The following is a 13,679-nucleotide window of genomic DNA, read 5'->3' on the forward strand; positions in this document are numbered from 1 at the left end:
CCCCGCTCGGCCGCGGCGCGGAGGGGCCGCGCTCCGCCCCCGCCTCCGCCCCGCGCAACTTCCCCGCGCCGCGGCCCCCCGCCCCCGCCCCGCGGGTGCGCGCAGAGACGCGCGCGCGCCCAGCCCCGCCGCGCCGAGCCGAGCCGAGCCCCGGTGAACCGCACCGAGCCGAGCCGAGCCGCACCGCGCATGGGGCGCGCAGCCTCCGCGGGCGCGCAGCTGCCCCGCCGGCGCTGAGGAGCCGGAGCACCGGAGCACAGACCCCCGTCGCCGCCGCCGCCGCCGGGCATGCCCGCCCCGCCGGCCGCCGCCTGCCCCGCCGCTGAGCGCCGCCGCGGGCGCGGGGCGGCGCGCCCGGATGGAGCGCTGAGGCGCTGAGCCCCGCCGGGCCGGGCCGGGCCGAGACGTGACGATGTGGATGCGACGGCTCCCGGGAAGCAGGTAGGACCGGGGAGCGATGCCCCGCGGGACAGCGCTTGGGGCATCCCGCCGCCGGGCGCGCTCGGGGAGCGGTGGAGTTAAACCGTGAACTTGGAGTGGGGAGTGGGGAGCGGAGCGGGGTGCGGGATGGGGAGCGGTGTGTGGAGCGGAGCGGGGAGCGAGCGGTGCACCCGGCGGCTGCCGGTGCCCGAGGAGGCGGCCGGTCCGCGCTCCGCGCGGTGCCGGGCTCCCCCCACCCGGCTTCCCCCGCCCCGCTCGCCCGCCCTGCCCAGGAGATGGATCAGCGGTCAGCGTCCCCTCGCCGGCTGCTCGCTCCCCCCTGGCCACCCCGGCGGGGGCCGCTTGGGGGAAGGGGCTTGGGGGGCGTCCGGGGCGCGGGCAGATGGATGGATAGACGGATGGATGGATGGATGGGTGAATGGATGGACGGATAGATGGATGGATGTGTTTGGGAGATTAATCGAGAATTGCAAAGCGAAGGAGACGGAGGCAAAGTGTTACGTAACACATTTTCATTACCGCTGCGAAGTCATCTGAGCCGAAATCTTGTTATTTCCATGGTGCTATGGCTAGAAAGCCCTGGCCCCGGCCCCTGCCTGTGTGCAGCCCCGGAGCCCCAGTAGTACCTGGGTTTTGGTGGTTTGAGCCCATCTCAGTGGAATCGAGTGAAAGCAGCAACGGGTTAAACAAGTGAGACCCTAAGGAAAAGTGAAATCCGCGATGTATTTCGTTCTCTCCAACCCGGTTTTGTATTTGGAAAGTCCTGGGTTTGAGCGGTTGTGTTGGGCAGGGGTCAAACCCCAAACGTCCCTCCACCGAGCGGCACGGTGGTTCCGGCACATCACCTGCTGCTGGGGAGAGGGGTCCCAAGGCGAGGAGTCCCGAGCGGCCACCCCACTCCCGCAGCTCGCAGCGGGCCCTGTGGCTGCTCCCTGGGGAGCAGGACTGAGTGGGCAGGGGAGCTGCGGGGTGAGCGGATGGGTGGGTGTAGCCCCCACCGCCCGCCCTACCCCACGCAGCCCCTCGGGGAGCGCATCAGCCCGCGCCGTCCCCCGCGCCCCTGCGCTCTGGCAGAACATGGCTGCAGCTGGGGGGCACGGAGGGAGGCAGGCAGGGGCCCCCGAATCCACGGACGGCGAGTGGTGATGCCAGAAGCCTTTGTCCGCCACCCGTGGGAATCGCTGGAGGCTTTATCCCTCTGCCCGGGCTGTGGATGGAGTCGTGGAGGGTGAAACCTGAACTGAGGTTTTGTCTGCGCTGAGCAGCTGGGGGAGGCCCTTGGCCTCTCTGTTACAATCCCGTGCCGCGCCGCATATTCCAGAGGCACGTGGCGAGCCGGCTTCCAATGCCCCCCGTCCGTGTCCCGTGCCTCTGGCTGGTGCACCCCGACAGCCCGGGCACACGAGCACCTTCACGCTGCCGCTGGAGATGTCTGTCCATCCATCAGCCGGGGATGCTGCGTGTGGGAAGGACAGTCTGTGGTGATGTAGTGACCTTAGGAATTCCTCCCGGCGAAAGCACCCGAGGGTTTTCTCAGGGTGCCACGCGTTTGGATTTATTTCGTGTCAGGTGAAAAGCCCAGTGGAGCTGGAGGGCCGTTTCCCCCAAGGCTGGCGCGGCAGAAGGCTGCAATCCTGGGAACAGAGGACGCCCTCTGCTTTGTTATTTTTGAGGAGAGTTTAGCAATGGAAACAGGAGCCCTCTGCTTGCTTCCCTCCTCAATTCATTCGCCTTGCGAATTTCTGTGCTGTGCATCCTGGATCCCCAGCACCAGGCGGTCCTTTCTGCCACCTCATCAGCTGCCAGTCCCTCCGTGTTTTATTTTTAATAAGAGATAACTTTACTGCTAACCTTGCCTGCTGCTCTCCCTTCTCTCTTACTCTAATTGCTTCTGGCTTTATTTCTGACATTTCCCATGTCATTTCTCCTCATTTTCTCGAAGACTACTAGAAAAATAGCTCCAGGAGAAGCAGTGGAGCTTTGCAGCGCCCGTTTCACCCCGCGCAGCCTCTGCCTGGAGCGGCTGCCTGCGGCGGGGAGATGGTACCGTGCTGCTCCTTTCAAGTCGGATCCCTTTCGCCCGGGGCGGTGGCAGTGCCTGACCTCGCGGTGAGCGCTGTGCTCCTCTGCCGGGGGAGGGCAGGACCTGTGCAACTGCACTGCTCAGAATTATTCGATCCCTGTGAAGGGGAGCTGCCGCTCCCCGGTTCAGAGCGGGGCTGAGCAAGCAGCGCTGCCCTGAAAGCCCCTGCGAGGTCCTCGGGATGCTTCAGCCCCGCTCTGCTCTTGGCAGGTGTGGGTGCTGCGGGGCAAAATCTGTTCTTTGGGGAGGTGGCAGCGGCTCTGTCACTCCTTAAGTGTGCACAAACATACGTGTGCATGCACACGCCTGCGTCAGTGCCTGCACCCGCCTGCGAGGGCATGGCAGCTTTCTGCAGCTTGCCAGGCTTCCAGCGCTGCCGAGGACTTCCCCTCAATAGCTACGAATATAATGTTTTAAACAATATGCCACAGTTTTTACAGCGTTGAGCTCTGGAGTGATTTGCAGTAGGAGTAAAACCACCGTTTGCAATTTCTCGGCGATTGTATAAAACAACTCATTAAAAGCATACATCCCTGCACATTGGCTCCGTGGAAACTTTATGGGCCTTGTAGTTACTGCCAAAGCAAACATTTTCCATGAATTTCACTCATCAGGTTCACACTGTCAAATGTAGATTCAGTCGCTTGTCAAAGATGCAAGCCTTGCAGTCTGGGAAGTAATGAGAGCAGTAAGCAGTGGGAGTTAATGGCCTCCACTGAGGAGTCCTTACTCATCCTGCATCCACACAGGGACTGAGCTGGCTGCTCCCGGGTGGATTGATTGCCACAGAAATTCATCTGGTGTCACTGGCTATGATACTTAACAGCCACAATAATGCTTGAATAAACCGTACTTTTATGCAGCGGTTTGTACCTCCGTGCTGGCAGCAATTTCCCAGACGAGGCGAGGGGAGTGGCGCAGGGCTTCAGCAGCCACTTCCCCAGAGCATGAATAATAATTGTTGTAATAACACCGGAGCCACCACCTCGTCGTTGTGGTGTCTCCAGTAGGGTGGCAGGTGGGAGTTGTCCTGGTGCTGCCACTTGGCCAGGGGCTTTGGGGGCTGTCCCGTGTGGCAGCTGCTGTGCCAGCCTTCGGCAGGTGGGACATGGGACAGGAGAGCTGCTGGCCCAGCTGCTCCCTGGAGCTGAGGCACCATGGCTTGGCTCTGCCATATGTAATGGTCATCTGCTGGAAAGAAGGAGTTGCTAATGTTCCTTCAGGGCCCAGCTTCTAACAGGGAACGGCAGTCAGGCAGAGGACAGCTCTCCAACTTTGTTCCCACCTTCCCTCACCCAGTCTGGTCCTCAGGCTCTCCCAGCATGCCTTATTTACCTCAGTGTCTGTAGGTGTGGATGGATACAGGGCAGTGGTGAGTGCTGCAGGCAGCTCCCAAGGGCAGCTCCGAAGGGTGTGAATAAGCCACGGGACTTCCAGCAAGTCTGAGGTTCATTATGAAAATGTATGCATGCCTAAGCCTTTAAATATAGCTAATGGGAGAGGGACTGGGTGGAAAGATTACCAAGATTACCGGAACCTCAGTGTGCTGAGCAGGAGGAGCAGGAGCTGCTCTGCTCTGGGCTGTGATGCCTGTTGTTTTCCTTGAGGGCTGGTGGTGACTAAGTGGGCAACAGCAGTTCAAGCCCAACAGAATTTGGGTTTGACAGCAACACTCTTCTAGCAGGATAATTCCTGGAAGCTGAGTGTGTTGGGTGGGATCAGTGAATGGTGGGGCATTGTTGGTGTTTTCACCTTCTCCTTTAAAACAAAGTGGTTTTACTTCTGCTCTTCCTTCCATCCTTCCTCCCTTCCACATCTTCCTTCCCTCCCACGTTGGGTGGTGCTGCTGGGAGGGGGCTCCTGGCCAAGGCCATCATCACAGCAGTCACTCTGGGTTTTGCGAGGTTGTTGCTGAACCTGCTGCTTAGCCCTTCTTGCCTTGGCTCACTGTTTTCATCAGAGTGATTTTTTTCACTAAAAGAACGTTAAACTCTGGACCTGGAGTGACTTCTTGAAAATGGAATTTGAGTTGATATGAATATTTCCTGTGGCTCCTCTTACTGGGACTTGCACCTACAGACTTTGATAGCTTATATAATTTCCTGTGATGGAGATGTACTTCATCTAATTTCACTTGGAAATGCATTGATTAAATCAGAACTGCTGAGAGATTTAAACTGAGTCTCAGTGGCCTGAACTTAACTGTGGGAGGTTTACCTGCCTTCATCCTTCAACATTAATTTGGTTTTATGAGGATTCCTTGTGAAATGAGGTTTTGTCTGCTGCTGAATCTCTTTTGCTTTCTGGGTTTATCAGTTGCTTTCTCTGGCCTCGGCGGCTCTGCAAGGCGAAGCTGTGCTAAAGCCTCTGTTCAGTGCAGCGCTGAGCTCCTTCACTGGGGACATGGCGGGGACCGATGGGCATTTTGGCTCCATCATCCCCCAGCACTCCTTAAACTCTCCTCAAGCTGGAGGCAAGGCACCCACACTGCCTGTGGTGTGGTGGCAGGGCTGGGTGCTGTGTAGTGGGGTGCTCAAATGGGGCCAGGGATGCTGGGCGTGATGCTTTGGTAGCAGGGTGGAGACTTGCCCCAAGTGCAGCTGTGTGGGAGTGTCCTCCCATCAGTGCTGAGAGATTTGGCATTTATGGTCCCAAGCAACACTGAGAAAAGGAGGAACAACCCAGCTTGGCTGGAGGTGGATGAGCAGCTCCATGGAGATGAGCAGGGGTGGGGTCAGCAGGCTCTGGGTGCCCGGGGCAGGAGGCCAAAGCACCCACTGGGATTGCCTGAGGACTTATAAAAATAAATAAAGCCAGTCATTCACAAAGTGCTCATTTCAAACTCTGATCTGCAAAATGTCTCCTTGTGACTTGGAAATGATGCGTAGGCAGGAGATACGCTTTGACATGCGATGATTTTTTGTTGAAGTTTGCTCTGAAGGTCTTTCTCGGCAGCTCAGCTTTCCTGGCAATGCTGGAGCATCCCAGAGGCACTGTGTCCCCGCTGCCAATGGCTGCTGTGTCCCCATGAGCCAGAGCCATTGGGAGCAGAAGCTGTTCCCTGGCACAGCATCTCTGTGGGTATGGAAAGGACTTTTCAGCTCCTGCTGCAGAAGCTGGCAGGGAGGAGAAGCAGCGTCTTGGCTGCAGAGCTGCTCCAGACCCTGGCTGAAGCATCCATGGGATGAGGTTTAGCTGTGGTGAGGTGGGAGCGGTGGAGCTTTGCTGGTCTGGCTGCAATGCCAGCACTTCCAGCTCCACTGACTTCCAAATAAAGGCTGAGCAGAAGCCGCTTCAAAAACAACACATAGCCTGGGAATGGCAAAATGCTTCCTTCAAGAGGCAAGTCTGGATGCTTGAGGTGGAAAAACTGGAGCTCACCAGAGGGCACATGCCCTAGCACAAGAGAAGCGTGGAGATGGGGATGTGCTGGCTTAGGGCTTACCGTGTGCTGCAGGAAACCAGCAGCACAGCACACACCATGTGAGGAACCACGCTGTGCCACACAGGAGAGCAGATTTGTGGCTTTCAGCTACACCTTGATGAGAATTGATGGCTCCTGTCCATGAGAGTATTGGCCGTGCCTCTTCTGCAGCATCCTGGGATGGTCAGGAGAAACTACAGCTATGTTTTACAGCCCTGTAGATGGGAAATGTGGCTGCGTGGTGCCAGCAGAGGAGTTGTGTAGAGCTGCTGTGCTCAGCATGGGAAGGCTGGGGACTCGCTGCTCAGCAAGCAGCGTTTGAGGCGCCGGTGAGAGCAAACGCAGCTAATTGATGTTGCCACTTGACTGCACGCCATTCAGGTTGAAGATTGTGACAAGGTCGGGGGCAAGCCCACGTTGTCCCCCCTGGGAATTGCCTGCCTAACAAGCACAGGCACACGCGGCTTCCTCAGGGACGAGCTCCATAATTGCCTGAGTCCCGTGCGTGACCCCAGCCCTGCTCCCGGAGCCTGCGATAGCATCTCTGCTCCCTTTGCAGGACTCGAGTAATGAAGCATCAGTTAATTGACATGGACGAGGACGTCCACTTAAGGACCCACCGGAACGTAGGTGATGAATGCCAGGAGATGAAGCCGCGCATCCCGCCGGGAGCGTGGTTGGCTCTGCCTCTTCCTGGCCAGAGCCAAAGCTTGGCTGAGTCCGCAGCGGCGGGGCGTTAGTGTAAGGAAAGTGTGACCGTTCCAGATGCCGGCAAGTGCTATTTTAGAAAGAACTCTCAAAATGAATCAACCTTTTTTCCTACAAGTATCTGTCATTCATGGGTTTTCTTGCAAAGTTTTTCATGGAAAGGATAAGGATGAGTTATTCATCTTCTTGTTTCTTGTCGTTGTAAGAGGCTCTGCTTTAGCATCATCTGACATGACACGCTCAGGACTTACTCTGGATTCCTGTCAAAGTGACATATTCTGTGGCAAAATCAATTTTCCTAATTTTGATGGATGAGGATGGAAGTAAGGCTGCTGGCACAGGTGCCTTTGAAGGAAGTTGAGATACTGAAGGATGCAGGAGGTCATCCCCTGCTGCCAACCCATTGAAGATAATGCTGCAAAAGTTTAATCTCTCCTGCAAAGGGGATTACTCTTTGTTTTTTTAATAAGATGCAGAGCACAGTGATCCCTGACACACTGGCAGTTGGGCTCCGAGGGGCTGTGCCCCCAATGGCACAGTGTTCTCGAGGTCCTGGAAGCAAATCCTCATCGTCACTTCGATCCATCAGGATTTTGCCATTTTGCAGTGGGAGAGCCTGTGAGCTGCCCGGTTGCTGTATGCACAGTGAAACGGCCATGGCAGGGAGAATGGCTCTTCTCCATGGAAAAGAAATTGCTTGGTGCTAAAAGGGATTTAAAACTCTCTGTGACAGGATCAAGAGTCTTTGCCCTGCAGTTCATTCCCACTGCCTTTGCTTTCTATTTTAGCTTGGCTTTTTCATCATCTTTTTGGGCTGTTCTTTCTCCATGCTGTGCGTGACGCTGACCCTTCTCTGGCAGCGGGATGTCCCTGTGGTGGAGCTCTGCAGAGCCAGAGCTGTCTCAGGAGCTGGGGGGGCCCAGGAGCTCCCCAGGACCACCAGCCAGAGCCTTGGCTGGGCAATGCAGTGCCCTGCACTAAGCTCCCAGTTCCTGGGCCTTGGCTTTCTCCAGGCTTCCCTACTGACGTTTCACACCTTCAAAGAGAGCTCTGCTGCTCCATTTTTTCCTATTGTATTTCTTGCTCCACAAAAGCCATCTGTTCCTCTTTCTGCTTTCAGAGTCTTCATTCCTCTCATCTTCTCCATTTCTGTTAGAGTTTATGGAGCTTTTGAAATTATTGACGTGTTCCCTGTGTTCATTCCTGAGGATGGCTGCTGAGGTTTCCAGGCAGGCTGTGCATCTCTGGGCTGCCGGGGACTTCCCAGGAGAAAGAAAGGTTTGGATCTCAGTCACTGCAGGGAAAATGGAGAGCAGCTCCACCCAGAGACCATGGTGCTGGAGTGAAGACCTAAGTTAGCTGGACTTCCCTGTGCGGACATCCAGCCTTTGCTATGGGGGCGGCTTGGCTGAGCCCTGTGCTGGTCATCCAGATGCTTCCAGCAGGTCAGTGCTTGTCTTTGCTCCTGGGAAAGCAGAGCATTTTGGGAGGTCATAGTATAAAATCCCATTATGAGGTGTTTTCACCCTGGATGTGTTCCATGGTTAAAGGTGTTTCCCATTGTTACCACAATAGGCTCTGATGTGCAGCTCCTGCGAAGACACATTGTGTTACAAAGACATCACAGACCTCTTTTAATTGTTTTGTTTTAAAGCTCGTTAAGCTGCTACTTTAGATGTACTGAGCCAACTTATTTTTTTTTTTTTAGATCAAAGCATTCCCTGCATTCATTGTAATGACACACTTGAGCACATTCATTTAGAAAATACGATCAGTGCTGGGTTATTTATCTGGAAAGCAGTGGGGTTAAAGGGCAGCATAAGCCGTAGCTTTGTGCCACAGTTTTCCTCTCTGTAGGTCCTTCAGGGCTGAAGGATGGGTTGGCTTAGTTGCTGTCTCTTGGAATCACTTTGTGGATATGTATTCAGAGGAACAAAACCCCTCATAAGGCTCCAGCTCCAACCTGGGATCTGGCAGGACTATTGCCATCCCAGCAGGGAGAGCCTCTCTTCTGCCATGCCATCCCGTTCCATCCCATCCCATCCAACAGCACTGGGCATTGCATCCTGCTTGGACACGCCAATGCAGTCCTTTTATCCAAGAGGGAGGCCTGATCATCCTGCAGTTGATCGTAGAGGAGGCAGATGTTTGGCAGCAGAAGAAAATTCATGAGCAAAGCAGGGAAAGCAGAAATTCCTTGGATGGCGGCTGTGGGGAAGTGCGCTGTCCTGCCTGCGCCTGTGTCCACAGCAGGGAGCTGCTCAGCTCAGCCGCCGGCCTTATTTATTGTGAGCAGCATTAACTAACACCAGAGATGATCTCTAAGCTCTGGTTTTGACGTGCTCCTACGTATGTTTGCAGCCCTGTTCCCTCAGCAGACTGATTTTGGTACGTGGGGGAGTGTTTTCCGCTGCTGCGATGGGGATGGGAGAAGGCAGCACCGTCTCGTGTGCCAGGACCTCCTTGGTCGTCGTCAGCATGTAAATCCTGGGCAGCGATTCTGTGGTGTGCATGGGGAGGTGGAATACACGAGGAGGTTTAGGTAGAAGCTGAAATGAGAGGGGAAAGCCCTGATTTCTTTCAGTTTATGGATTGTTTTTAATATCAGCAAGAGCAGAGCTTGAGACTTTGGCTCTTCGACAAGATTTTGGTGGATCTGGAAATCTGAAACTTCCCAGCAAGTTGTGTCTGAGCTGGAGCTCTTGCTGCTGCCTGGTCCCCAGCGCTGGTGCGGAACTCGAGGGGGGGCACAAGTAGGGTAAGTTGGCGACAGGTGCCAGTTTGGGCTGGAAAGCCAGTGCTCACAAGCCCCCTTTATCCGGGAGGGACAAAAGCCGAGTGTTATCGCTGCTGGGTTGATGAAACACCCCACTGTCCGGCCCTGCCACGCTAAATGCACGCAGTGTTTGCTGACTGGGGTGGCGGTGGGGGAAGCGACGGCCGTGCTGTGCCCGCTGAGGGGGATGCTCCTGCAGTATCATCACTGTGTTTGCTGGGAGGGATGCTCCAGTGGTACCCAGACTGTGTTTGCTGGGAGGGGTGCTCTGGTGATACTCACATTGTGTTTGCTGGGTGGATGCTTCAGTGGTATCTGGGCTGTGTCCACAGAGGGGAATTCTCCGGTGGCTGTGCCCACTGTGGGTTTGCTCTGGTGGTACCCCGGCTGTGCTGCTAGAGGAAGATACTCCAGTGGTACTTGCCCCACGGCCCCTGGGAGGGATGCTCCAGGAGCACCCACACTCTGCCTTGCCAGGAGGAATGCAGGGCCTGAGCTTGCCACTGTGTTGACCTTCTTGGCGAGCACTCGAGGCAGTTCATCCCCTGGCTTGGCTAGGACCTGTCTTGCCACGCTGACAGATGAACCTGCAGCACTCTGAGTCTTCCCAGGGGAGCCAGACTGGGCTGAGAGCTCCTGCTGCCAGAGTGGTGACAGGTAAATTACCGAGCACTGGGCTTGCACAGAAATTTGCAAGAGGCATGTTTTTGTCTGAAGATGCATGCAAACTTCTGGGCTTCTGACCCTGGCACTTTTCAAATCCTGTCTGAAATAATCCCTGAAGACCAGGGAAAACTCTCGCAAGCAGTCTCTGCCCTCTCTAGAGCTAAGCAAAGCAGGGTTGACCATAATGGGCACTGTTGGCCAGCTTGCTGTGTTAGCTTTCACACTCATCCTCAGGCTGGCTGGAGGCACTGGGCCTTTTGTCCTGTCGGTGTCTTTAAAACATTTGAAAATGGGCACTGAACTTGAAACTCAGCGTTAAAGATTGGCTCAACTTTGGCAGCAAGTAGGCACAGCTCTTGCCTTCGCAGTGATGCCACGTGTGCCTGCTCTCTGTGTGCTCCTGTTTACTCTGCCCCACATTGCTCTCATGAGCAATGAGCCTGACTCTGATCTTGGTGTGGGTGTGGGATGCATCGGAGAGGTCCTGCGCTGGTGGGCTCCAGCCCCAGGTGCCTGCACTGGGGCTTTGCCCTTCCTCTGCCTCTGGCGAAGGACGGGCCTGGAGGCAAGAGCAGCCAGGCCCATGCACTGCAGAGCCAGAGCTGTGTGCTGCTGGCGTTGGCAGGGGCTGCACCTCCCGCATCAGCACATTGGCTGATGGTACCGCTGGGTATTAATTATGCCTTCCGCACTCGCGGCTATTCAAATGGTAAAATTGTTTATTTGCAGCTGGGTGAGCTCAAGGCAGAGGCAGAAGAGCGAGTGGCTCCCCCCTGCCACGGCTGCCCTTCTGCCCCCTCTCACAGCTCCCCAAGCACAGACAGGGATGGATCCAGCTGCCTCCATCTTGGCATTTCCAGCATGGGGGTACCCGTGGCTTCCCAGCCCCACCCAACCCCTTTCTGCCTCGTTTTCCCGGGGAAGTGGGTGTTTGCTGTCTGCCTGGCCGCAGCAGCATGGCGGGGAGGATTCAACCTATTTCACCCTCTGCTGATTTCCCTCCATGATAAGCCCCATCCCCTCCACCGCGGGAAGCGGCGTCAGTTTAATTACTTGTGGGGAGAAGGGGCAGCGGAGGAACTTAGGACTTGTTTTAAATATCACTTTTATTAGCAGGTAATCCTGAAGCTCAGGACTGTAATATAGATAGGTAGTGATGTGGCACATTTAATTTACTTAGGTGCTACTGTGTGTCAGCCTTTGTGCCTTAAGTCCCAGTCCTGGCTTTAAAGAGCTTGGCAGCCATATTTTCACAAATTTATAATTATCTGGGAAGAAGCTAAGGCTACAGATGGCGCAGTGGCTTGTATGTTTCTGGTTCCCATTGGGTCTGGGATCAGAAAAACTCATCCCGTAGCAGAACATGGCTCAGGAGAGAGGTCTCCATCGAGCTGCTAGTGCCTGGAATGTGGGGTGGGACCTGGTGGATGCTATGTGGGAATGGTCCACAAGGTCACCTGCTGATCCTATGTCATAACATGCCTTTTGGCACTCATCCATGCCACCTTCACATGGGGATGGTTCATCTCCCCTCCCCCCAGCCCTGGGGACAGTCCCGGTCCAGCCCAGAGTGCAGAATGGCGATGCTCCATTTCCATGGTGATGGTTGGTAGTTGACAACAAAGGACAGTCTCTGCACTGCAGGGATCATCACACAGGACAGCGGGATGGAGAGGAGAGCGGCTGCGGCAGTGGCTGCAGTCCCCACCTCAGCGAGGACACACGATCGTGGGCCAAGTATCTGCCACTGAAGTTCTCCCCTCTTCTTCCTGCTCCAGTGTGAAAGTCACCCGCTGGGATGCAGCGGCCTCGTTCTATTCCGTATGGAGCCAGTGAGTTCCTGCACGTACTCATAACCTGCCCCGCTCTCAATGCCTTTGTAGGACACACAGCCACGCTGCCAAGGATGCTTTTCCTAGAGCATGGTACCTGCTTTCCTGCCTTGCCTTGCCTGGGTCAAGGAAACATCACCCCAACTCTCTGACCATGGCTCCTGCTCCAGGCATTCACAGGAATATTTCTGTCCCTGCCTCGCTTGGTGTTCGGAGATATGAAATGCTCGGAGTTTGTAAATCACCCCAACAAGGACATAACCTTGATTCCCTGTGCAATACCGATAGATTACCTAAGAGGAGGCATGAAATGGAAGAATGGCTCCATTTGTATAATTCTGCATTAAAAATCAGCGTATTCTACAGTTAATGCTCCTGTGAAGTGTCTCCACAGGCACAGGAGAAAGGGGCTGATGCTGGAGAGCAAAAAAGGACCTTATGAAAGGGACTGCACTCGAGTGAGCCTTTGAGGCATTGGGGAAGTGGGTTAGTGCTGACGGGTGGTGTTTTGATGATTGTCAGAGCTGTGATCCCAGTTAATTTTCAGACACATTACCAGAGCCGGGGGGTTCTGGGAGCACAGCGGGTGCACTGGATTAATCCATGTCCTGTCTGCAGTATCAGGGTTGCCTGAGGTGCTACTACCCCTGAGGGTTCCCAGGACCTGGAGCAGGGGTTGTTCTGTCCCACTCCATGCTGGATGCTCCTGCTTTCCCTCCCTGCACGTGGAGGTTGGTACCGTGTGTGCAGTGGTGGGAGCAGCCAAATTCCATGGCAGCCTTTTCCCTCACTTCTGATGACCACTGTGAGCTCACGTCCTCCAGCATCCTTGAAATTAATCTCTCTCTCTAGTGCCAACTGTCCTCCTCTTCAAAGCACACGGCTGCACCTGGAAAGATTCAGGAAGGAGTTTCACACAGGGGAGGACTCTGAAAGATGTGTTGGGTGTGGAGGGCTGTGGTGGCTCCAGTGCAACACCCACTGTTCCGTCACCTTTGGAACCAGGATGGGCTCAGGAAATAGTCCTGGAATGTCTGGTGTGCCTGATCTGTGTCATTAGCCCAGTGGTCTCTTTGAAATCTGCTCTCATGCTTCTTGCAGGTAAATAACTGTACGAGTTCCATTTCCTGTGTGGAAGCACGGCCGCCTCACCATCCATGGAGCCAAGGGAAAGGATTTGTGGCTGGTGGGAGCCAAGGCCTGGGATGAGGAGATCAAGGACAGGATTTCATTTTCTCAAATACATCTGCTCTGTGCTTCTTTATCTAACCCAGTTTCAGAGTTTTATTGAGTTTTTCCTGGAGTTTGAACAGTATTTTGGGATGACGTTCCCATTCACCTTCAAGATGGGAAAAGAAGTAATGTGAAAATTGCCCACGCTCCTCAAATTTCTTTGCAAAATAGGTTGTGTGTGCTTGTAGGGGGGTAAAGGAATAACCAAAGCCCTGATTCTCGAGTGAGGAGCATAACCACGGCCCTGCCCAGTGCATCCCTCTGGCCCACGTGTACCTCCAGCCAGGGCTGGCTCCATGCCCCCAAACCGAGGCAGATGGATGCAATGTGTGGGTCTGGATGATGTGTTCCCTTCCCTGTGCCACAGCCCCCCTTTGGGTGCAGTTAGGGAGTTATCCCATGCACTGGGAGCAGCACAGGGTCCTCTGCCTCCGCTCTGCTGTCCCTGAGGAGCGGCTCGTGCCATTGGAGAGGCGTTTGAGCTGTTTGATGTCTCGGCAAAGCAGGAACGCCCTC

The 13,679-nt window shown here is 55.1% G+C and overlaps 1 protein-coding gene across 1 annotated transcript in view; it reads left to right on the forward strand.

The window, feature by feature from the left end:
• Positions 1 to 268: 268 nt before the first annotated feature.
• AJAP1 (adherens junctions associated protein 1) overlaps positions 269 to 13,679 on the forward strand; it is a 37,118-nt gene continuing 23,707 nt past the window's right edge. Inside the window, exon 1 of the mRNA XM_066334236.1 lies at positions 269 to 441. Coding sequence (XP_066190333.1) covers positions 413 to 441 — 29 coding nt within the window. The 5' untranslated portion in view covers positions 269 to 412. The remainder of the gene's footprint in view (positions 442 to 13,679) is intronic.

The sequence above is a fragment of the Sylvia atricapilla genome, chromosome 22 (assembly GCF_009819655.1).
Source record: "Sylvia atricapilla isolate bSylAtr1 chromosome 22, bSylAtr1.pri, whole genome shotgun sequence".
NCBI classification, from domain to species: Eukaryota; Metazoa; Chordata; class Aves; order Passeriformes; family Sylviidae; genus Sylvia; species Sylvia atricapilla.